Source organism: Gossypium raimondii, chromosome 1, assembly GCF_025698545.1.
Source record: "Gossypium raimondii isolate GPD5lz chromosome 1, ASM2569854v1, whole genome shotgun sequence".
Taxonomy (NCBI): Eukaryota; Viridiplantae; Streptophyta; class Magnoliopsida; order Malvales; family Malvaceae; genus Gossypium; species Gossypium raimondii.
Window position 1 is genome coordinate 47,020,481 of NC_068565.1, and position 25,755 is coordinate 47,046,235.

The 25,755-nt window shown below is 36.2% G+C and overlaps 1 protein-coding gene across 2 annotated transcripts; it reads left to right on the top strand.

The window, feature by feature from the left end:
* The first annotated feature begins 10,400 nt into the window (after nt 1-10,400).
* LOC105786146 (uncharacterized) lies at nt 10,401-25,363 on the top strand. 2 transcript variants are annotated; one of them, XR_008198670.1, is made up of 6 exons: nt 10,402-10,796; nt 10,893-10,980; nt 13,365-13,517; nt 13,700-13,782; nt 24,175-24,879; nt 24,986-25,363. XR_008198670.1 is itself a non-coding variant. In XM_012612464.2 (5 exons), the coding sequence occupies exons 1-4, from the start codon at nt 10,610-10,612 to the stop codon at nt 13,731-13,733; spliced, it is 462 nt and encodes a 153-aa protein (XP_012467918.1). In that variant the 5' UTR covers nt 10,401-10,609; the 3' UTR covers nt 13,734-13,782; nt 24,175-24,966. The 2 variants fall into 2 exon arrangements, 1 of the variants encoding a protein (XP_012467918.1); XM_012612464.2 differs by lacking the exon at nt 24,986-25,363 and having other exon boundaries at nt 10,401-10,796; nt 24,175-24,966.
* Nucleotides 25,364-25,755: the final 392 nt, after the last annotated feature.

The following is a 25,755-nucleotide window of genomic DNA, read 5'->3' on the forward strand; positions in this document are numbered from 1 at the left end:
TCCCAACTGTGGCTTTTCATAAGTATTACTTCGACTGAGTCAATGAGCGTTGGACACATTAACCATCAGACGTTCTGACGAGTGCTAGGCATAATTATTGCTTCGAATAAATCGATGAGCATTGGGCACAATTTGTTTGGTTTGAGATGTACCGATGAGGCATTGGGTGTATAGTTACGGTGTTAGTAAGATCTATGAATTAGTTTGGGTCTGAGTTATGTATTAACGAATATAAATGTTGAATATGAATGATGGTTTAATTCAAATTGGTAATGCAATGCGATATGACAAAATGAGATAAAATTAAATAAGGTTGCATACAATGTTAGCAAAAAGTGATAATAAGTTCATTTAAATAGTTTGGTTAGTTGAAATATCACATTTGGTTTATTTGGGATACATGTGTTTATTAATGTATTAGGAGGAAACAAATCATCTAAGTCCAATCATCTAAATTTCATGTTATATCAAGTGAGTTATAGTAATACAATTGGAATTATCAGTTACCAAATGATCTTGTTTTCATATGCAGGTTAGGTGTATTTTGAGATATTATACTCAGAGTCGTCAGCATCCAACTGACAAATCCTATGCTCCACAAAGTTCGTATATTTTGTTTTGTTTCAAATTGGCATGTAGTTAGCTTTTTTTTAGTATAGCCATTTGGCCATAGTTATGTATATGTAACATGAAAGATTTAAATTTTGATTGCAATAATTATAATGTTATTAGTCAATTAAATGGTTTTAGTGTGATATGCTTAGTTTGTGGTATGTTTCGGAATATCAAAGTGTTGAGAATTGATTTGAGATATGATTTGAATATGAATTTATTGTGAAATCTGAATTTTTTTTGTAAGATTTTTTTTTGTAAAATAAGTAGAGATGTTGTCGAAATTTTTAATAAAATAATTTTATCACTACGCTTCCATTTTGATAAAGTGAGATAGAAAAGTAGGTTGCTTCAGCAATGGGGTGTGGCATTTTATATCCAGTTCCACCAATTGAGTCGGGTATAAAGTGTCACAGATCCATTTAATAAAAGAGTGATTAATTTGGTCAGATCTTTTATAATATAGAGAATGAGTCAGGATGATATCAAATCACCATATTAATCCATACTACGCGTGTCAATAGATAGTATTATAAAGTATATACATAATATCTCAACATCCACATGAAAATTGAGTTCAAGATTAAGAGGTTAAATTATGTATTTATTTAATCGTTGATCCAACCAACATAATTAAATACAATAAAATTCACATTTTATGGTTGGGATTTCATCCCATAAAAATTCATTATTTTTAAACTCCTCAATTTTCTCAAACTCTCCTACTCTTAAAAAATTGTTAATTTTGTACTTATTTTTCAAGGAAAAAAATGGGTAAACACAGGGTAAAATACCAAAAAAAGTCATTTTTTTAAATTTATAGAAATTGGCCCGGTATTTTATTATTTACCGGAATGGGCCCTTTTCCCCTAAATCGCGTCCACGTCAGCGTGATGTCAGGGGACGTGCCAGAAAATCGCGGCCACGTCAGCGCGCTTTATTGGCGTGGCAACAAATCGCGTCCACGAAAGCGCGATTTGTGTCCACATCAGCAAAGCACGCTGACGTGGACGCGATTTGTTGCCACGTAGCGCGCCCCTAGGGACGCGATTTACCCGTTTTTCCCACGTTAGGTTTTTGGATTTTAGAGTTTAGGGTTTAGAATTTTTAAAATTTTTATGGTTTTGGAGAAAAAAGTAAACAAATAAGGGATTAGGGTTTCCTAATTAAATTAATTATAATTTATTCAAAATTGGATTACGTTTCGTGTTTATCGGTTTTTAAGATAAAATTAAAGTAGTATGCTTTATTAGAAGGATTTCTGAAGTCGCGCCCACGTGTAAGCGCTTTTGCTACAGTACGTCCTGGAAAAATAATTTCGAGTTGACGTTTCTGAGCAAATAGTATAAAAAACGCTTCAAGCAAGATGCTTTATGAGTAGAATTTGTGAAATCGTGCCCTCGTGAACACGCTTTTGCTACAGTAGGTCCTGGAAGAAATAATTTCAAGTTGACGTTTCTGAGCAAATAGTTTAAAAAAACGCTTCAAGTAGGATGCTATTTGAGAAGAATTTGTGAAATCGCGCCATCGTGGACGCGCTTTTGCTACAGTAGGTCCTGGAAAAATAATTTCAAGTTGACGTTTCTTAGCAAATAGTATAAAAACACTTCTAGCAGTATGCTATTTGAGAAGAATTTGTGAAATCGCGCCTTCGTGAACGTGCTTTTGCTATAGTAGCATTTTTGGGATGAGGCTATAAATGAGGCAGAAAATGTTCTCAGAATGCATAAGTCACAACAGAAACAATTTAGAGAGGCTAAGAAGTTAGAGTTTCAAATATGAGTGAACGTATTAGTGCTGTTATTTATTATGATGGTGAGGTTTGCCACACCGAAAATGGTGTTGTTTTTTTGTCCGATAATACTGTGCGACTGGTTTTTAACCAGAACATAGATTTGACAGAACTTCGTAAAAGAATTAGGCGTAAAATTTTCGAAACGACGCCAATGAAAGTTCTGTCTATTACGTATCAATTTTGTTCTCCTGTTGATCCGGTGACATATGACTCGTTCGACATAAAATATGCTCGTAGCTTGGAGGCAATTGTGCAGACTCATCTTGCTAATGGAGCACCTTATATTGAGTTATATGTACAATTTACATCACCAAATAATGTACTTGCGACCGGTGTTCGAGATGTATACACGACCCCTGACCGACACTCGGTTAGTGGGTTACAAAACACGGAACAGCCCGTGTTTAGTAGCGGTGTTGAATGTACATCCCCTGTAAGACACTCTGTCAGTGGATGAGACATGTACGTCGGTGGCTCAATGTTTGATGCTGGAAATACGTACTGGGGAATGGCATCAAGTTCTAGTGGTTGGCAATGCACATTCAATTTGGGACGTTATAAAATACCCAGAAGAAGGGATGATGTACTCCCTACGACGTCAACCGGTGAGGGGACCTCGTACGCTGCAGATGATTGTGGGTTAGAAGATGACTCCGATGTAGATCCACCTCGAGAGCCCAAGCCCGATGGTGCAGAAGTTGGCTTATTTTCTAAACCCGAGCCTATTCCAACAGAACCTGAAGATGCTGAAAAAAGTTCAGATGAAGAATAAAATCCATTATTCAGAGCATACTCACCTCTAGCCCACATGCATAATGTCGATCTGTCTGCAGATGATGCGTTAGAGTTTCCAGATCTACCACACTAGTTACGTGATCGTACAAGTTCGGGGCTAGATTCGGGTGAATTTGAAGTTGGTAATCATTTTACCAACACTGATAGTTTTATTGGTACTTTGAAACAACATAGCATCAAAAACGGCGTTAACTACCACGTCGTTAAATCCAAATCTGATAAGTTTGAGGCGAAGTGTGCGGTGCAAGACGACACTTGTTCATGGAAAATCTACGTCTTGTTAAGGAAAAGGACAGGGTTGTGGGAGATTAAAAAGTACAAAAGTCCATATACATATGCTGCATGTATAGTATTGACAGTTTCTGAATAATACTTTTATTATGTAATGTTGCATTGTTTAATGTACTTCGTTTATAGGTGTTTCACAAGATCATCCCAAGATGGATTCAGCTATGTTAGCTAGCTTGATACTGCCCACGGTAAAAGCAGATCCTAAGACTTCAGTGCCGGTGTTAATTACCAATATTCGTAGCCAAATAGGGTATACGCCCTCTTACCGCAAGGCTTGGATAGCTAAGCAAAAGGCGTTGGAGAATATGCATAGTGGGTGGGATGCCTCATATAATGAAATATGGCAGTGGTGTCAAGTGCTAGAGAAATACGTCCTAAGTGCCATCACAGACCTTGAAACGAAACATGCGTACTACAACGCCCGATTGCTACGTGGATGCCAAGTGTTCAAATGCCTATTTTGGACCTTTAAGCAATACCGAGATACATTTCCATACTGCAAGCCATTGGTACAAATTGACGGTACCTTTATGTTTGGTAGGTATACTCATCGGCTATTGCTTGTAGTGGTACAGAATGGCGGTGGGAGAATTCTGCCAATTGCATTTGTAATAACACCGGGGGAGTCGTCTGATGACTGGGATTTCTTTCTCTCTAGGTTAAGGAGGCATGTGTGCCCCTAACTTGATATTTGTGTTATTTCAGATCACGATGCCGGTATACTAGCTGCATTTGATCAACATGGAAGCTTAGGGCAGCGTACACACCATCGATATTGCTTAAGACACGTTGCTTCCAACTACTACAGGCAATATCCATCTAAGAGCGAATGACGACAAGTGACCAACATAGGTATTTAGTCTATATCTGTGTTATTTCGTTTGTCAATTTGAATTAGTTTTATTGGTAGAAGTGGTATGTAATATTCGCTATGAACTTATATTGGCAGGGTATGAAATAAATAAAGCCCGTTTTCCTGAGATGTTGGCAATTTTACGTTCAATTAACGGAGAAGGGGCGGACTACCTTTGTAACATACGTTTCGAACAGTGGGCACAAGCATACGACGACAGCCTACGACATGGCCATATGACGTCAAACTTGACTGAATGCATAAATTCTGTTCTTAAAGGAACGTGCCATCTACCGATAACATCGGTTGTGCGAGTGACATATTTTCGTTTGGCGGCGCTATTTCCAAAGCGAGCTGCAAGTTATGCAGGCCAGATGCAGTGAGGTCATGTATGGTGCAGTAAGGTAGTTCAAGAAATTAGTAAGGCCAAGGCGCGAGCAAACACAATGCACGCAGTGTGTCACGATCGAGACAACTTATGGTTTCGCGTCACAGAGTTTGACAGAGCGCTCCAAGGTGTTGTTGGCGGGCAATATCGTGTAAACTTGCGAAATAGGACTTGCGACGTGGGATGTTTAATACATTTCGTTATCCATGCACTTATGTTATTGCAGCTTGTCAGAATCTCCGTCTGGATTCGATGAGCTATGTGGACGAAGTGTACAAATTAGAAAACATGTACAACGTCTGGAGACACATTTTCCCACCGGTCTCAAATGAATGTAAGTGGCCGCCCGTATCTCTTGCTCTTTTTAAGCTGTTACTGGATAGAGAATTACGTTGCAAACCAAAAGGTCGACCTTGCTCGACTAGAATACGTAACAATATGGATATCCGAGAAACAGCCAGTCAACAGAAGTTGTGCAGATGGTGTAGTAATCCAGGCCATACAAGTCGATCATGCCCTAATCGCAATAGTTGAATGTAATTGTAAAAAAATTATATTTTTTCAATTATTAATTGATAATTGTATTAATTGTTAGTAAAATTATCAAATTATATCAAATTATTAATTGTTAGTACTAGTAATAATATTTTTTCAAATCTAACATTATGTGAATGTAAAATTATTAACTGATAATTGTATTAATGGTTAGTAAAATTATAAAATTATATTTAAGTAAGGGCTAGGGTTTTTAACTTAAGTGTTAGGGTTTTTTATTTAAGGGTTACGCTTTTAAAGTTAAGGGTTTAGGGTTTTTAATTTAAGGGTTACAATTTTTAAGTTAAGGGTTAGGGTTTTAGGTTAAGGGTTTAAGGTTTGTCAATTAAATTATGCATTTAGTTATAAATTATAAATTTATAAATTTTTAATAAATTAGTTTAGGGTTTTTAAGTAATAACTCAAAAAAATTTCTATTTTATTACATCACATAATATCAAAATATTCAAAATATTTGTACAAATAAATTTAAATACAAAAATCAATCTCCGTGCCTGCCAGATTCAGTGCCACATGGCGGCCATCGACGGTTACGCGCTGGATTTCTCATTTGTTCAGCTTTCGGGGGGATTCTGGTTCTTCCGGTAGGGCATCTGGTTGTCAGAGTTGGGATGATGAGCCACCTTGATAGAATAATGAATGTGGAGGTGTTTGCATCACCAACGGCGACGGTGTTTGAAACTCATACGGTGGTGGGGATTGGTAAAAAGAAGAGCTCCCCGACAGCCCTTATTGCGATCCTTCGTGCGTCGTTGGCCTATACATCGGCGGTCCACTCGACGTAACAGGAAATGGAGCTGAACCGGGCAATTGGCTCCAACCTGCCATTAGGGGTGAGCATTCGATCGAATTGAATTGAATCGAATCAAATCGAATAAAAAATTTTCGAGTTAATCGAGTTTTCAGATCTCATTTTATCATCCCAACTTTATTTGAAGTTTTCTCGAATCGAGTCGAGTGAGATGGAATTCGAATCGAATCGAGTCGGATATATTTGTTCGAGTTAAATTTTAAAAAATAATTTTGGGTCCTTATAACCACTGTCACCCATCGTAATAAAATTTGTCCACCTTAATCAAATTTTTTATTAACTTTCATCACCTCATAATTTCTTTATTAATTTTTTATATATTGGTTAGCTTCTTTGCTTGCTTAGTTGTTTCAATTATCTTCATATTCTTGTCACTATGTATTTTGGAATTAAAAATATATTAAATGTAAAAATATGATTTTTAATAAAAGTTATTTTAAAATAAAATGTGAAATTGATACCAATATAAAATTTTAACACTAATATTTTATGGCATAATTAATAATTCAATTTTAATATAAATATTCAATATGACTAAACAATTCAATGATATAAATAATATAAATAATATAAAATGTGAAATTTAATTTAATAATATAAATAGTAGATATAAATAAAATTATTACTATTTATGTTTAGTGAATTTTTTGAATAATTTTGATTTTTATTTGAGGGTAAAAGGTGAGAAGTAAAAGTTTAGGGGAAAATAAAAGTTCGGAGAATAAAAGTTTGAGGAAAGTAAATAGGGGAGTAAAATTTTGGAGGAAAATATTAAAAAATTGGAGGGGAGGGTTTGGGGTAAATGGGAGGTGGGATGGGAATGAAATAAAAGTTTTAGGGGAAAAGTGGGAGGGAGTAAAAATTTTGGGAGAAAATAAAAGGTTTTGAGGGTTTTTGGGAGTAAAATTTTGAGAAAAAATAAATGGGAGAGTAAAATTTTGGTCGGAAATGGATTTTGGGTAGATTGGGGGGTTGGGAGGGGAGGGGAGTAAAAGTTTTGGGGGGAAAGTGGGAAGGAGTAAAAGTTTTGAGGGAAAAGTAAAAAGGTTTGGGAGTTTGGGGTAAAAATGTAAAATATTATAGTTTGATATTAGAATTATTCGAATTATTCGAGTTATTCGAATTTGAAAACTCAACTCGATTCGAACTCGAAATTCAAAAAAAAATTCGAGTTGATTTGAATAACTCGATTAACTCGAATAACTCTAGCCGTTTAACTCGAAATTTGAATTTTTTTCGATTTTTTCGAGTCGAATTGAGTTTTGCTCACCCCTACCTGCCATAGAACTCGGAAAAGGTAACATATAAGGGTTAGGATACATAAAAGGGCTAGGAAACGTACCTGGCATCATTTGAAAAGGCAGTTGTGTGGGTATCATCGGTTGAACTGCTGGGTCGGGTGACTGTGTCGGTGCTCCCGTTGGGCCTGGTGATTGAATGGCCGCTAATGATGGGCCGGGTGAATGTCTGGGCCTTGTTGAGGGGCCAACATCATCGTCCTGTCGTCTTGGATTTAAAGGCCCCCGTCTTTCCCTTTGGACACGTAATTGCCGCTGCCTCTCATCTGGCGACAGTAAATACGACTTGCCATGGATCCTAAACCATGACATGTATTTTGGCACGCACGCTAACTCCGGAACGATGATCGGTTCCCGAGTAGGTATATAATCATACCGATCTTCCCACATTTAGATGTACTCGAACCAATATCTTGGCCAATCCGTATTCAATTGTCGAAGGTCGATTTTGTGGTGATCGTCAAACACCTTAGGTTCCACGGGAATCGGTTGTCTACATCCAAATTACCGTAACACCCTGTCTGACTGGTGCATCTCCACGGTCGCGTAGTTGATCAACACGACTTTCGCTTGCCAAGTGTTTGGATTTTGTCAGAACTCATCCGGAATTACTGCCCGAATTGCCGGATCCTCGTATGGTGTCCATTGAAACTATATGAACATGATAGAAATATTAGTTATATACATAATACTAAATACTAAATATTAAATACCAATCGACTAGCGAATGATGGAAATATCAATTTTATTTAATACTTACATGTGCTTCCGACTGTTGGTCTAATAGAAGCCGTATATCTTCAAGAGAGGTAGGTAATCGAGCATGACTTGCCAGATGATTCTACCTAATTAAATAAATTTTTAGAATACTTTTATTTTTAAAAACCTACATAATAATTGTAAAATCTAATATAAAATTTCCTCGTTATGAGTGGGAATGTATATGGGTGGTCCACTCGAGGACGTAGAAATAGAAAGCGAAACCGTGCCCATGACTGCAGTAGTGACAGGCAACCTCCGATTTTTGCTTTCCTCGGTCGCGTCGCCCCGCACATATCTCAATATAATGTTGCCAAGACGGCAGACCCCCAACTCAATTCACCAGCTGCTCTAAAATCAACGAGTTTCAGCAGCCATCTTAGATGTACGCAGCTCCGTGACGAGTCCGACATCAGATAACCTCTAATTAACTGAAGAATGTATGCACAATCATATCAGATTCTTTCTATTTCGGTTGAATCTTCATCCGGATCCGAGAATGTGTCTTGTAACCAGCCCATCTCGATCTTACCTCCATCTATTTTCTCCGGAATAGTGCCCAAAAGCTAGTAGCACACGGCTCCTCAATTGCTAGATTGGGCAGACCCGGTGACTGGGTACCCGTCCACCGGCAATCCCAATTGCAGACTGGCATCTTCCAAAGTGATAGTGCACTCTCCATATAGAAGATGGAATGTGTGTGTCTCGGGTCTCCACCTCTCGATCAACGCTCTGATTAGTTTCGGGTCCACCTTGCATCCCCGGCCTATCGTTGCCACGTGCCAAAAACCCGCTTCCCGCAGGTAGTTCTCTACTAACGGTGATGGAGGAGCATGCATATTTCGGATATTGCATTCCAATATCCGATCTACAGACTTTTATAACAAATAATAAATTAATAATTATCTAAAAATGCATAAATAAAAAAATCTTAAATAATATTTAAAATTAAATTTAACGCTTACCATTTTCATTTGTTCCACCGATATGTGCTGCTTATCAAGACGAGTCAATTCTCCGGTCATTGCTGAAATCGTACATATTTTTATGGTTTAAAAAAAATTAAAAAAAATATTTTTTAAATTATTTAAAAATAGGAATTTAAGAGAAATTTAAGAGGAACTTGAGAGCAAATTGAGATTAAATATGGATTTGAGAGAAATTTGGAAGGAATTTGAGAGCAAATTGAGAGGAAATTGAGAGGAAATTTGAAAGAGGATTAGTTTGTGAAAAAAAAGGGGTGGGGGTATTTATAGTTTTTTTTGGACCGTTTGGGGGGGGTAACGGTAAAAAAAGAGAGCGTATTTTACTGATCAATCAAAATATTTATAAAACTTCTCTAAAGTCTCTATTTATATGTACAAGAAATATACATGTAGCAGAAATCTACTTCTAATGATTATTTGAATTTAAAGTACATCAAAACTTATTTTGATCTTAATGGACATCCACTTAATAAAATAATCATAGCATTTTTTAAATGTCAATTGTTTTAGTTAGATGGTTGAGTGTTACTATTTTATTCCTTAAGTCTCAAGTTCAATTCATATCTCTAACACATTTATTTTTGTTTCATGTTATTTCAAATTTTTTGTTAATATTTTAATTAAAAATATGTTACTTTCAAGTTATTTTATTTTTAATTTATATATTTAATTAATAATTCTTTTATTTATATAAATAAAATAATAAATATGGAATTGTACAATAAAAATATATCTATCTTTCATTATGTTAAAATATTTTTAATTAATAATTATTTTATTGATATAAACAAAATAATAAATATGGAGTTATATAATGAGAATATATATTATATATATTATGCTAAAATATTTTATTTTTTGAAAATACTAACTAATTTTTGATATATTTTTCTTTATTTATATGTGAATATTTATTTTCTCTACCAACATGATAGATTTGATGATTTCTATTATTATAAAATCAAATAATTATATCAAATATTATTATTATTATTTTTAAATATAAAATATTTTAAATATCATCATTTTTATATGTAAAATTTAGTTGATGTACCCAAAATTATTTTGTATGTAACAAATGTGCCACGTCTACAAAATCAATCTATTTCTTTAAATAATTAAAATTTCGACTTATATCCCTAATTTTTTTGGAATCAGTATATTCTTCTAATTTTCTCAAAATTATTTATTGTATTGTTTATAAATTTTATAAAAATAAATAATTTAATATATTTTAATTTAATCGTTATCGGTTTATTGACTGGGAGATCTAGCTTATAGAAACAGAGCAGATGGATAAATAATTGAAAAGAAAAAGGTGCAATATTGTTGTGAAAATCTCTAATGTACACTAATGTACGCATTCGGAGGAAGGAGCGACGGAAGAGGCAGAGAGAGAGAGAGAGCGGGGAAAATAACAGTTGAGAATAGGCTGCACTTGAAAAGGGAGGGGTAAGGGAAGAAAAATGGAATTTTTATTCTCAATAATTGGTTTAATTTCGAAAAAAAAAAACAATCAAATGGATTTAGGCGAGCTGTGGGCGATCTTCAGTCCCGGTGTCGCGGGCGCCGTATTCGGTGCCGGCTGGTGGTTTTGGGTCGACGCCGTCGTTTGTAGCTCCGTTAATATCTCTTTCGTCCACTATTTACCTGGTACACCTAATGGCTTTCCTCCTTCTTTTAATATATTTTTTATTCGTGTTAATTATTTGCTTTTTTGATGTTTACATGGCCGAATTTTATTTTAAGGAATATTTGCGTCTATCGCGGCTTTGATGTTTAATTGTGTTAGAAAAGACGATATTGATTACTCTCCGTATGATGAAGGCGAGTGGAGGTTTGCTGATTCTTATCTTCTTCAATTTCTCACTGTTTTTTCAGTTCATTTTCTTTCTTTTTTTTATGGAATTTGCGTTTCATCCTCTATTGGATTTTGATTTTGCTTACTTTAACTGTTTTTTGCTAAAATCGTTATCATTTTTCCCATGATTGGAGAGATACCTAATTACTTAGGGTTTACCTGTTCCTCGGTGATGGTGTTGTGAGTTGTGATATTTTCGAGGTGAAGTTGAGATGGTTCTGTACATTTTAGCTGATTGAAAAATATTTCTTGTCTTGAAGTTCTTACCTTGTCTACAGAATCAAGGCTTATGATGTAGCGGTCACTTTGAAATCCAAACTTGATAAGCACTAGAATTTCGTCAACAGTCTTGCATCTCAATTAATTTATTCCTTTTTGTATCAACAAATTTAACATTAATGCAAATGATATTTAATTGTGTATGATGGTGACTATTTGCACAGACATAGGTCCAGAAGTTCCGTTCAAAATTAGTGTTATTGCATGTAAAGTGCCTACGTTTTAGGTTCAAGTTTAGACAGCATGGATGCATAATTTTCAAGTGATCCTTCTAACTTAAGGATCTTAATCTTCTTGTAGAATTAATGAATATGGAAGTATTCATTACGATCATTTTATATAGTGTACTCATGGTGAACTCCCTCTTGCTCACTCATTCAACGGTGGCTGAAGCAGTGCATGATAGTGCTGCGAACTTGGAAATTCTTTTAGCTGCCTATATGGCATTGAGGAACTGAGTTCTTGAAACCTAAGAAAAATTAGAGGATGTATATAACGTATTTATTACCCACCTTTTCTGCATGTGTGTTATCACTAAAGTCAATCTTGAGGCATAGTTGACAATTGACATGGATAAGTGTTCGTGATGATGATTCATTTGCAAATCACGTGTCTTGTAAACTAACATGCAGTTTACAAACAGAAATTCTTCTGCAACTCAAAAATTATCATATGGCAGTGCTGAATTACAAGTTTTTTTCCTTGTAATTAGAAGTGTTGGATTCTTTTTTATTATTATACTGTTAGCAGGATTGAAATATAAGAAAACATGTTATTTTTATTCTATATCCACAATTTAGTATCTTTAAGCCTAAATATAGAGCTAGAATAAAACTTTGTTTGCGAGAAAGTCTAGTATACATAAGCTGTAAAATATTTTACAGTCATAACTTCCTGATTATTACCTCTGAAATTAATAAAGGAACCTAGAGGTTTTCCATAACCCTGAGTTTTCTAGAGTTCCAACTTCATTCTACACATTTTTCAGTCAAAATTCTACCTATTTGCTGCTGCTTTTTCACCCAAAACCACATCAATTTGCTTACAGAGATGATATAGGATTTGAATAGTGTTGTTGTTTTCCTGAAACATGCCTTGATATAGGTGAGAGTTAAGACAATTTGTTGAACATACTGGTCTTTCATTTTAGTTTTTCTTCCACAGGAGCATAACTGGTCCTAACACATAAGTTGTCATGTCCGTTTATGGTTGCTTGAGTAAAAACTTTGGGCTATGGTGGAAAAGGAATGACTAAGACTTATCCCTGATTGTATAACCTTGGCACTTGATGGAGCCCGAAAAGTAAATGTGCTAGTGTTGTATGACTTACGGCTTAAACTATTAATTTGTGCTGTGTTGCATTGCAGTTTTAGGACCGAGCTTTTTGAAAATTTTTTTTTTCTTTTAATCTATTTTTCCAACTTATCCTTCAACCACTCAAGCTATTCCTTTACCTGAGCTAGTTTATGCTGTACGAGTCACTGCTGAATTTGATTATGAGACACAAGAAATGCTCTTAAGCCATTTGAAACTTCCTCTTATTTCATGTAGGTTACATGAAAGCTTAACAACCATCTTGCTTAATCACTTCAAAAATTTCATTGTAATGTAAAGAAATTTGCAAATATTGATAATATCATCTGAGCATGGTATGGTATGCGCTTATCAACATGCAGTAAGCATGGTGTGTGTAGCTCACCCTTGTGTAACTAAGCTGATCCGTGCATGTGCTCCAGCTGCATGACAATTTCAGAATCAGGCATTGGAGTTTGGAATTTGGGAAAAGGTTTTGACTTTGTATGTATTAAAGCTGTAGGGAATTAGTAATGGGGTCTACTTTTGATTTCCTCTTGTCTTGTCTTGCTTGTGCGTTGTATCTGATATAACTTGCTGATAATTTCGACAATTGGTGATATTTAAGATTGTTTAAGTGGGAAACTTTAAGTGTTTGGAATTTGAATCAGCTGACCATCCTTGTATCTGTTTGTTGTGTGGTTTATCTCTACCTTTTCTTAGAAGAGTTACAATACCCTTTTGGTTGCTTGTTCTGGCTAATGGATGCTAATCCTTCATCGAAACAGGTTGAAGCTCTGGCTTTTCCTTGCTTATGTTGTCTCCTTTGTTTCACTGGCTGCTTCAGTGGGCCTATTGATGCAGGATTCACTAGTGACATCTGGTCCTTCATTGTGGACTGGTACTGCAGGTGTCTTACAGTGTGTGTTCGTCTTAATTAGGTAAATGCTATTCCAGATTTAGAATTATGACCATCATCAATGTTCTATCTTGTGGTTATGTGCCTGTGTGAGAATCATACACCAAATGGCGTATTTAAGATGTTCTTCAATTTCATTATTTATGTATTAAACATTTTATCACCAACTCTAATAATTTTGTTAATCTGAATCTTCAACTGCAGTGGACTTATATATTGGACTTCTCACTCGGAATAACAGACAGTGTAGCTTGGAACCACAAGCGAGTCTTCAATAGTATGTGCAGGTATCATCTGTCATTTTAATTAATCAATGGTGCAATTAGAAAGGATTTTTCACCTTCTTAAATCTTGTACCCTATAGTAAGTGTCTTGAGTGTGAAAACTAAGATTCATCCTGCTCTTTTGAAATTTATGATTTTTCAACCATGAAACGGGCACTTGAAGCCCATTTGTTGTTTTCTTTATTTCCAGTTCTATATAGGGTCGAATCATCCATGCCCCCTTTTAACAAAACCTTTTTCTTTTGTTTTGGATTGGCCATACCAACCTCTTTCCCGATTTGATTTGCCACCTTTAGGCTTTATTTGTTTTGGTAGGTGGAAAGATAAAATTTTATTGGTATGCTTGGTATAAAATATGGAAAAGTTGAATAAAAATGTAATTTTATTTTCACTCGTTGTTAAGTCAGAACTATGGAAAAGAAGTAAAAATTATATTATGTTACTATTATACTAGCATAACAAAGTAAAATGCTGAATTCGGGTCTACTTCATTTGATGTATTCACACCTTAATTTCTAGGACTTAGGAGACTCAATTTGCAGCCTAATGTTAAATTTGATCCGAGAACTGGTGTCTTAATATTGGATTCGTATAATTTTAGGTATGGTCATCATGTTTAAAACATTACATATTTGTATATATTTTCATAAGTTAATAAATTATGTTATATTTGTATATCGGTTCCATCTTTATATTATCTGTAGTTAATGAATAATGAATTGATTAGTAGATGTTTATATGTAAATGATGATAATAGATGGGTTAAAAGATGATGAACCAGTGAAAGCAGCATCTGAGTTAGATAGGTATTGCAAGGAATTGTAAGATCATTAGTGTATTTTAATGTTGGATAAGATTCTCGGATCAAACCTGTTAAAGAGCAACATTTTGGATTTTCACTATCCTGATATACATCTAATTGTATCTTTTAAAGAGAAAACAATAAAGATCTCAATCCTAAGATTTTACAATTTGGAAAAATATAGATTTTAAATGTTGTAATGAACTTAAATTTGACAAAAGTTTTAATTGCATTAATAATTGGAATTATATTTTTAAATCATTAAATTTTTGAAAAAAATTAAATATACAAAGAGTATGAATATATTTTAGGTTAAATTCTGCTCTGTATTGACAAAAGTTGTGTTTGACTTTGATCTTTGTATTATAATTTGATTAATTTTAGTCTTTGTATTTTTAAATTGGTCAATCTTAATTTATATGTTTTTGAATTTTAAAACTTTAACCCCAATTCAAATAATAAATTCACTTGTCTCATACCAAGAGCAAAGTTGTAGATTTAACTCATATTTTATGATTAGTTTTTAAGTTTTATACTTTTCAAAACTTGAAATTTTGGCATAAAAGATTGTTACTAATTCAATTTTTAAAATATATACACATGATAATATGTCTATCTCATTAGATTTTAGAAATAGCAAAATTTAACAATTATGACCAAATTAAAATAAAGAGATCAAATCCATAACTTTGGACTAATCACAGAATTTAACCAATATTTTGACCCTTGACTTAATGTTCCCAAAGCTCTTACATGGTAGTCATATCTTTGCGCGTAAAATCAGCCGTAGACCCTACTTTTAAAAGAGCTCCCCACTAATATTTCCTTCATTTATTCACGTGAAACTACTTGCCTTCATATAAAAAAATTTGCTAAAAGGAATATGAAAGGATGGATAACCATGAAAAATAAACAAACATGTAACATGAGCTAAACTAAATATTTAACTTTTTCTTATTTCCTATTCTTTTTCCTCTGTAAAATTGACCAAAGACATCAACAATAATCTATTTCTTGTAAAATTGAATCCTAGGGAAAGGAAAGGAAGCAAAAAGGACAAAATACCATATATATCCCAAAAGATGCAACTTTCCAGCATCTATTCTTCCCCACTGCAGATCCTTTAGAAACCCAAAGAATTCTCTCTGTGTTATAGGTGGGCAGGAGTTATTGCACTTGTAAAAACACTCAGAGGAAAAATTCTGTTATATTGCTACTGCTTTAGTTTACAGCTTTATAAAGAGAAAAATAATCATTTTAAAGGAAATAAATCCTAATCCCTAAGAATCAAGAATTGATATCGTAATTTCCTAAGAATCAAGAATCGAGATTAGTTTCTATTTACAAGAGATCACAATGATTTCTATCCTTAATTATAGGGATTCCAATACCATCGATTTCTATCCTTAATTATAGGATTCCAACACTCCCCTCAAGTTGGAGTGTAGATGTTAATCAAACCCGACTTGCCACTAAGTTCTTCAAACATGTTTCGCTCAAACTTTTGGTTAACATGTCGCAACTTGTTGTCTAGTAGGTAGGTAGATGATGCATACTTCTCCGAGTGTACTTTTTCTTTTATAAAGTGACGATCTATTTCCACATGTTTGGTCCGATCATGATGCATGTGATTATGTGCTATGTCGTGTGCACTGGTTGTCACAAAGACATCTTCATAGGTCCGGTAAAAGGCACTTTTAGTTCTCCCATAAGTCTTTGTATCCAAACTCCTTCGCATATACCATGAGATAGTGCTCGATACTCGCCTCTCAGACCGCTGCGTGCTACCACATTGTTTTTGCTCCTCCACATCACGAGATTACCCCAAACATAACTACAATAGCCGCTTGTAGGCGTCTATCATTAATGAACTTGCCCGGTCTACATCGGTGTAGACTTCACGCTTCGGTTGATAGTCTTCTTGAAGTCTGTGCCTTTACCAGAGTTCCTTTTAGGTATCTTAGTATTCTATATGCGACTTCGTGTGCTTCTCCCGGGGCATGCATATCTTGGCTAATAACACTCACATCAAGGCTATGTCGGACGGGTGTGAGATAGGTAGATGAGCCTTCCTACTAGACGTTGATATCTCCCCGTCGATTTATTCTCCATCCTCATTAGTTCCCAATTTGAGGTTAAACTCCATAGGAGTTTTATTTGGTTCTTGCCCATGAAACCAACTTCCGACAGAGATCAAGAACATATTTCCTTTGGGAAATGAAGATACCTTTTTCGACCTTGCTACCTCCATACCAAGAAAATATTTAAGACTCCCAAGTCTTTAAGTTCAAACTCAGTACAAGAAATTTTTCAATCTCAAAATTTCGCCGAGTCATTTCTGTTATTATTATATCGTCAACATAAACGATAAGGATGCAAGATTTACCCTCTTCCGAGTGCTTGTAGAACATGGTGTGGTCTCGCTTTGTCCTGAATGTAATTTCGCTAGTCATAGCTTTTACCGTCAATTTGAACCACGCTCGTGGAGATTGTTTCACCATACAAGGACTTCTTCAACTTACACACTTGGTCCTTGTTTTCTTCAAACCACGGTGGAAATCCATATACACCTCCTCATTTAATTCCCGTTGAGAAAAGTATTTTTACATCCATTGAGTCAAGTGCCAATCAAGGTTGGCAAGAAGAGATAGCGAGGACCGAATGGTGTTTAGCTTGGCAATCGGTGCAAACGTCTCGTTGTAGTCGAGACCATAAGTTTGGGTGAATCCTTTAGCCACAAGTCGAGCTTTGTATCGGTCAATACTGACCATCGGGTTTAAATTTCGTAGTGAAAATCCATTTGCACCCTACGGTTTTTTTCCCTTTAGGCGGATCCGAGACTTCCCATGTTTCATTGTTTTGAGGCCTTCATTTCTTCCATCACGGCTTGTCTCCACTCGGTGATTCAAGAGCCTCTTCTATATTTTTGGAATTTTTACAGAATCAACATTAGTCACAAAAGCTTTGTAAGACTTAGATAAATTTCCATAGGATACAAACCGAGAAATAGGATGTTGAGTGCACTCCTTGTACCCTTTCGAATCGCAATTGGAAGATAGATGGATGGTGACGGAGGTGGGACTTCGCTTGAGTAAGTCCTCGGTTGGAGATGTAATTGGCATCTTCAGATCGGTTTGGAGAACGATTAGTCGGAGTAAACTCAGATTCTTTGCTTTCCTTGATCAAGTGGTTGTTGTACTTGGTGGAGGTATTGTCATTGGGAAGGACGGTGTTAAATTCTTGTCAGATAGGGAAACAACTAAATCTAGGATAGTAGTAGTAGGATCAAAGGTATAATGAGGAGAGTATTAAGGGTCTCATCTTCATTAAAATCTCCCCAAGATGAGATCTTGCAAAGTATGGTTCATTTTCAAAGAAGGTAACATCTCGAGAGATAAACATTCGCGCAATGTTGGTGAGTAACACTTATAGCCTTTTGTGTAGGGAATATCCAATGAAGATACGGTGTGGGCTCGAGGATCAAGTTTGGATTGATTTGGTTGATGGTTATGGACAAAAGCTTTACTGTAGAATATTTTGGGTGGAAGATTAGGGACATGAAATAGAGGAAGGCCTTTAAAAGAATATTTAGAGGTGTTTGGAAATTGAGGATCTTTGATGGCATTCGGTTTATGAGATAGCGGCGATGGGATGACTTCTCCCACAAGTATTTTGGAACATTCATAGTGAACATTATGGCTCGAGCCACATCAAGAAGATGACGATTTTCCTCTCGAGATCCCGCTTTGTTGAGGAGTGTCGGACAAGAGCTTTGGTGTATAATGCCTTGGTCGAAAGGTATGGACTTAAGACAGAGTTGAAGTATTCTCTCCCATTGTCGACGGAGGGTATGTATGGTAGAGTTGAATTGGGTTCGAACCATTGAGTGAAAATTTTGGAATACTTTGGGTGTTTGATTTTCTTTGAGTAGATAGACCCAATGCACCTAGTATGATCATCAATGAATGTTATAAACCATCTAGCCCCGTAATATTTTTCACTTACTGGCTCCCCATAGGTCACTATGGATTAACGAAAAAGGTTGGGACCGAATATGTGGTTTTAATGGGTATGGCACACGGGTATGTTTAGATAATTGGCAAATTTCACACTTCAAGGAATTAATACTTTTATTTCAAATAACAGGGAAGATGTTTTTCAAATACACAAAGTTTGATGTCCTAACCTACGGTGCCATAACATAATAGTGTCCTCTTTTGCAATGGATAGAGCCAATCCCCTTGTGTAATCGCTTTTTATTCCAAATATATAGTCCATCATCAACTTTAGCAAGTGCCAATCATCCTCCCGATTTACATTCTGTATCACACAACCAATTGCGTAAAATTCAACAAGAACATTTTCATCCTTAGTAAGTTTACTAATTGAAAGTAAATTACAGGACAAGTTTGGGACATGTAGGACTTTATCGAGAGAAAAACTCTCTGTCATTTGTACTTCTCCTATTCCACCACGGTGAGTAAGAACCGCTACTATGCGGATTCGGATTTGTTATGACAAGGAGTGTAGGTTTGAAACAACGTGGAGTTACTCGTCATGTGATCGGAGGGCCGAATCGAGTATCCAAGGAGATTGATTATTAGATTCAAAAGCAATGTTGAGGCGATACCTTGAATGGCTAGAGATCCATGAGTGGTGGGAGTACCAAGTATCTTATGGAGAGTCTCAAGTCGTGTTTTGTTAGCGAACATCAAAACATCATCGCAGTAGTGGAGGAATTAATTTCACCTTGAGTGATTCCCCGATTGATATTCGAGTTATCTGTGATGTCTCGGCCAGAGAAAATTTCATTGATATCACCCATTGGAGGACTAAACCAAGGAATTTTAAGAAGGAAATTAGAGAAAAAATTAGGATCGAATGAATCCTAAAGCCACGATGCCATGTAAAAACACTCGGAGGAAAAATTACATTATATTGCTACCGCTTTAGTTTACTGACTTTATAAAGAGAAAATAATCATTTTAAAGGAAATAAATCCTAATCCCTAAGAATCGAGAATTGATATCGTAATTTCCTAAGAATCAAGAATCGAGATTAGTTTCTATTTACAAGAGATCACAATGATTTCTATCCTTAATTATAGGATTCCAATACCATCGATTTCTATCCTTAATTATAGGATTCCAACACTCCCCTCAAGTTGGAGTGTAGATGTTAATCAAACCCGACTTGCCACTAAGTTCTTCAAACATGTTTCGCTTCAAACTTTTGGTTAACATGTCCGCAACTTGTTGTCTAGTAGGTAGGTAGATGATGCATACTTCTCCCGAGTGTACTTTTTCTTTTATAAAGTGACGATCTATTTCCACATGTTTGGTCCGATCATGATGCATGGATTATGTGCTATCTTGACAATGACACTGGTTGTCACAAGACATCTTCATAGGTCCGTAAAAGGCACTTTTAGTTCTCCCATAAGTCTTTGTATCCAAACTCCTTCGCATATACCATGAGATAGTGCTCGATATCGCCTCTCAGACTGCTGCGTGCTACCACGATTGTTTTTGCTCCTCCACATCACGAGATTACCCCAAACATAACTACAATAGCCGCCTTGTAGGCGTCTATCATTAATGTAACTTGCCCATCTGCATCAGTGTAGACTTCCACGCCTCGGTTGATAGTCTTCTTGAAGTATGTGCCTTTACCAGAGTTCCTTTTAGGTATCTTAGTATTCTATATGCGACTTCGGTGCTTCTCCTCGGGCATGCATATCTTGGCTAATAACACTCACATCAAGGCTATGTCCGGACGGGTGTGAGATAGGTAGATGAGCCTTCCTACTAGACGTTGATATCTCCCCGTCGATTTCTTCTCCATCCTCATTAGTTCCCAATTTGAGGTTAAACTCCATAGGAGTTTTACCGGTTTCTTGCCCATGAAACCAACTTCCGACAAGAGATCAAGAACATATTTCCTTTGGGAAATGAAGATACCTTTTTCGACCTTGCTACCTCCATACCAAGAAAATATTTAAGACTCCCCAAGTCTTTAAGTTCAAACTCTGTACCAAGAAATTTTTCAATCTCAAAATTTCGCCGAGTCATTTCTGTTATTATTATATCGTCAACATAAACGATAAGGATGCGACATTTACCCTCTTCCGAGTGCTTGTAGAACATGGTGTGGTCGCCTGTCCTTGAATGTAATTTCGCTAGTCATAGCTTTTGCAAATCGGTGAACCACGCCGTGGAGATTGTTTCACCCATACAAGGACTTCTTCAACTTACACACTTGGTCCTTGTTTTCTTCAAACCACGTGGGAAATCCATATACACCTCCTCATTTAATTCCCGTTGAGAAAAGTATTTTTACATCCAATTGAGTCAAGTGCCAATCAAGGTTGGCGTGAAGAGATAGCAGGACCGAATGGTGTTTAGCTTGGCAATCGGTGCAAGCGTCTCGTTGTAGTCGAGACCATAAGTTTGGGTGAATCCCTTAGCCACAAGTCGAGCTTTGTATCGGTCAATACTACCATCGGGTTTAAATTTCGTAGTGAAAATCCATTTGCACCCTACGGTTTTTTTCCCTTTAGGCGATCCAGACTTCCATGTTTCATTGTTTTGAGGGCCTTCATTTCTTCCATCACGGCTTGTCTCCACTCGGTGATTCAAGAGCCTCTTCTATATTTTTGGAATTTTACAGAATCAACATTAGTCACAAAAGCTTTGTAAGACTTAGATAAATTTCCATAGGATACAAACCGAGAAATAGGATGTTGAGTGCACTCCTTGTACCCTTTCGAATCGCAATTGGAAGATAGATGGATGGTGACGGAGGTGGGACTTCCTTGAGCAGTCCTCGGTTGGAGATGTAATTGGCACTTCCAGACGGTTCAGGAGAACGATTCGTCGGGAGTAAACTCAGATTCTTGTTTTCCTTGATCAAGTGGTCGTTGTACTTGATGGAGGTATTGTCATTGGGAAGGACGGTGTTAAATTCTTCTTCAGTATAGGGAAACAACTAAATCTAGGATAGTAGTAGTAGGATCAAAGCGGTATAATGAGGAGAGTATTAAGGTCTCATCTTCATTAAAATCTCCCCGAAGATGAGATCTTTGCAAAGTATGGTTCATTTTCAAAGAAGGTAACATCTCGAGAGATAAACATTGACGCAATGTTGGTGAGTAACACTTATAGCCTTTTGTGTAGGGAATATCCAATGAAGATACGGTGTGGGCTCGAGGATCAAGTTTGGATTGATTTGGTTGATGGTTATGGACAAAAGCTTTACAGCCGAATATTTTGGCTGGAAGATTAGGGACATGAAATAGAGGGAAGGCCTTTAAAAGAATATTTAGAGGTGTTTGGAAATTGAGGATCTTTGATGGCATTCGGTTTATGAGATAGCAGGCAGTAAGGACAGCTTCTCCCCACAAGTATTTTGGAACATTCATAGTGAACATTATGGCTCGAGCCACATCAAGAAGATGACGATTTTTCCTCTCAGAGATCCCGTTTTGTTGAGGAGTGTCAGGACAAGAGCTTTGGTGTATAATGCCTTGGTCAGAAAGGTATGGACTTAAGACAGAGTTGAAGTATTCTCTCCCATTGTCAGTACGGAGGGTATGTATGGTAGAGTTGAATTGGGTTCGAACCATTGAGTGAAAATTTTGGAATACTTTGGGTGTTTCAGATTTTTCTTTGAGTAGATAGACCCAACAGACCCTAGTATGATCATCAATGAATGTTATAAACCATCTAGCCCCTGTAATATTTTTCACTCTATTTGGCTCCCCATAGGTCACTATGGATTAACGAAAAAGGTTGGGATGAATATGTGGTTTTAATGGGTATGGCACACGGGTATGTTTAGATAATTGGCAAATTTCACACTTCAAGGAATTAATACTTTTATTTCAAATAACAGGGAAGATGTTTTTCAAATACACAAAGTTTGATGTCCTAACCTACGGTGCCATAACATAATAGTGTCCTCTTTTGCGGTGGATAGAGCCAATCCCCTTGTGTCTTGTTTTTATTCCAAATATATAGTCCATCATCAACTTTAGCAGTGCCAATCATCCTCCCGATTTACCTTCTGTATCACACAACCAATTGCGAAAATTCAACAAGAACATTTTCATCCTTAGTAAGTTTACTAATTGAAAGTAAATTACAGGACAAGTTTGGGACATGTAGGACTTTATCGAGAGAAAAACTCTCATCATTTGTACTTCTCCTATTCCACCACGGTGAGTAAGAAGAAATCGACTATGCGGATTCGGATTTGTTATGACAAGGAGTGTAGGTTTGAAACAACGTGGAGTTACTCGTCATGTGATCGGAGGCGCTGAATCGAGTATCCAAGGAGATTGATTATTAGATTCAAAAGCAATGTTGAGGCGGTACCTTGAATGGCTAGAGATCCATGAGTGGTGGGAGTACCAAGTATCTTATGGAGAGTCTCAAGTCGTGTTTTGTTAGCGAACATCAAAAACATCATCGCAGAGTGGAGGAATTAATTTCACCTTGGTGATTCCCGATTGATATTCGAGTTATCGTGATGTCTCGGTTTGAGAGAAAATTTCATTGATATCACCCATTGGAGGACTAAACCAAGGAATTTTAAGAAGGAAATTAGAGAAAAAATTAGGATCGAATGAATCCTAAAGCCACGATGCCATGTAAAAACACTCGGAGGAAAAATTCATTATATTGCTACCGCTTTAGTTTACGACTTTATAAAGAGAAAATAATCATTTTAAAGGAAATAAATCCTAATCCCTAAGAATCGAGAATTGATATCGTAATTTCCTAAGAATCGAAGAATCGAGATTAGTTTCTATTTACAAGAGATCACAATAGATTTCTATCCTTAATTATAGGGATTCCAATACCATCAGATTTCTATCCTTAATTATAGGGATTCCAACAGCACTATTTGCAAACTCCCTTCCATGCCCAACTTCTCAGCTTTCTTTCAAACAGAAGACATCAAAAGGATTTACTATGTGATAGGAGGGAAAATGAACCTAAAGATCTGCCATCAAAATTGGAACTTCTTTGGATTTACTATGTAGGGACAGAGAAAGGCAGGCTTCAGATACGGAGTCAGATGAGCTTGGTTCAGAAGCTCCATCCAAATTAGTTGCGAAAGTGTGAGCCAGCTTTGGCAGCATGCTGCTGCACAGTTTCAGAGACGGCCTCAACTTCATGTACTGCAAAACCAAATGAATAGATGAATTTTACAAATACCATACAAAAATTCTCATAAAGAGCTCTTAATTTGCATCTGTTGTACAAAATGCATCGCTTTTAAACAAGACAAAGATGATGATTAGCCATGGAATCAGACTGCAGATAAAGGCATTATCAATATATCAAATCTTCACAATTATCTAATGGTTATTAAAAAAAAATCCCATTATGCTTACCATCCAAGCAAGATCAATTGATCAACTCCATATTATTTTCAGTAAACTTAAAGGTTCATTAGAGAGACACTAAAACTAGGGAACAAGTTGACTTCAAACAAAATTCATTGAATAAATAACGGGAAAGTACAGCAAAAAGGAAAAAAAGATGTATTTACCTCCTGATAAAATGCATTGATTTCCTCTTTTGTAGGGCCTTCATCCTCACCAGAGTTTTCTTCCCAGCCAAGAGAACGAAGAAATGCAGCCTCTTCTTCATCTGGATAAACCATAGAAGTGGAGGTCATATAATTTTCACCATCATCAGAAAATCTTTTAGCATCATGACGGGTGCCACCATTGCTAGTTGCTGCAGTATGATTCTCATTAGTACAAGCAGGTGCAGAAGCAGTCACTACTTCCTTTGAAACTTCAGATTTCTCTGTGGTGGAAGATGAATTTTGAGGATCTGAATCTGCGAGACCAGCAGCACTGTTCATAGAGGTCTTCTTTTTCAGGAGATTAAAAAAATCATTCCGGTTCTGGGTTTGAGCCAAGGAAGGTTTCTTTTCCACAGTAAACCCAGCTACTGGATTCAAGGTAGATGCCTTGCGTTCCCCAGCAGATAGCTTTTGGTTCTTCGAGTTTATAGAGGAAGCAGATGTAACAGGAGCAACTGCATGTTGGCTAGTTGTACCTCTGCTGTTCATATTTGTTGTTGGACTAGCAACATCTTTATGAGTAGGAGATGAGACCCCATTCTCCCATCCTGGTTTGAGAACCAAAAGCTTCCCAGATGTCTTTGGCATGTCAGACTTGACATGATCACTGTGGGGAGACTGATTACCATGATGAGTCAAAGAATATTGTTGCTGTCCACTCTTTATAGTTATGTTCATGTCACTCGTTCTGACAGCAGGTTTGGCTTTTGATTTGTCCACTGAATTGTGAACCTGGGACCAAAAAATTAGGAAATTATATCTGAAATTTCTAAGTACTAATTAAATGGTTCTTCTATCATGCAGTAGACAGGTCAAAAGAAAAAGCGCAACTTCCAGAACACTTCATGAGCATACAGCAAACTAGCTAACTTGAGTTAATCTTGGCATTTCCAAATCCCTTAAAGATGTACAAGAACAGTTATAATTCAACCACAAGTCTATATCATTAAGTCATATCATAAACATGAAATTCAAAATCTACTGTAAACAACACCAGGGAAGAAAAAGAAAAAGAAAGAATGCTAGCTTTGTTGGTGGAATAATAGATGGTCTTGCATAGCTGCTTTTTTTTACTAATCCATCAAGATAAAAGTGAGAAGGCTTCTTGAAAAGTTCCACTGTTCATCAATTGACTGTATTATATTTGATGACACTAAGATCCAATGAGTTTCCTTTCCAAAATCTCATTCTTGTCTTTCGATTATGATTGGAAAATATGACCAATGATTCTGACCTTCACACTATAGTCAACCATAAATGCCAGAGAAGATTACAAACCAACTGTGGCATTCAGAAAGTTCAGAGCATTCTGGAACTTACCAAATCAACTAACGATCTGAATAAGATAAAATAAGAAATGTCTGGATATGTTATGGAATAATATTCTAGCTGGTTTTCTTTTTGTTTTAACGTCTGATTTTACGTAAACCTTATGTTATTTTGCATGGGACAAAATTAGAGGTGCTCATGGGCCGGGTCGGGTTTGGGCCGGGCCCATAAAAAAATTTGGCCAGGTAAAAATATAAGCCCGGCCCGGCCCATTTTTTAATAAATACCAAAAATTTATTTTAAAA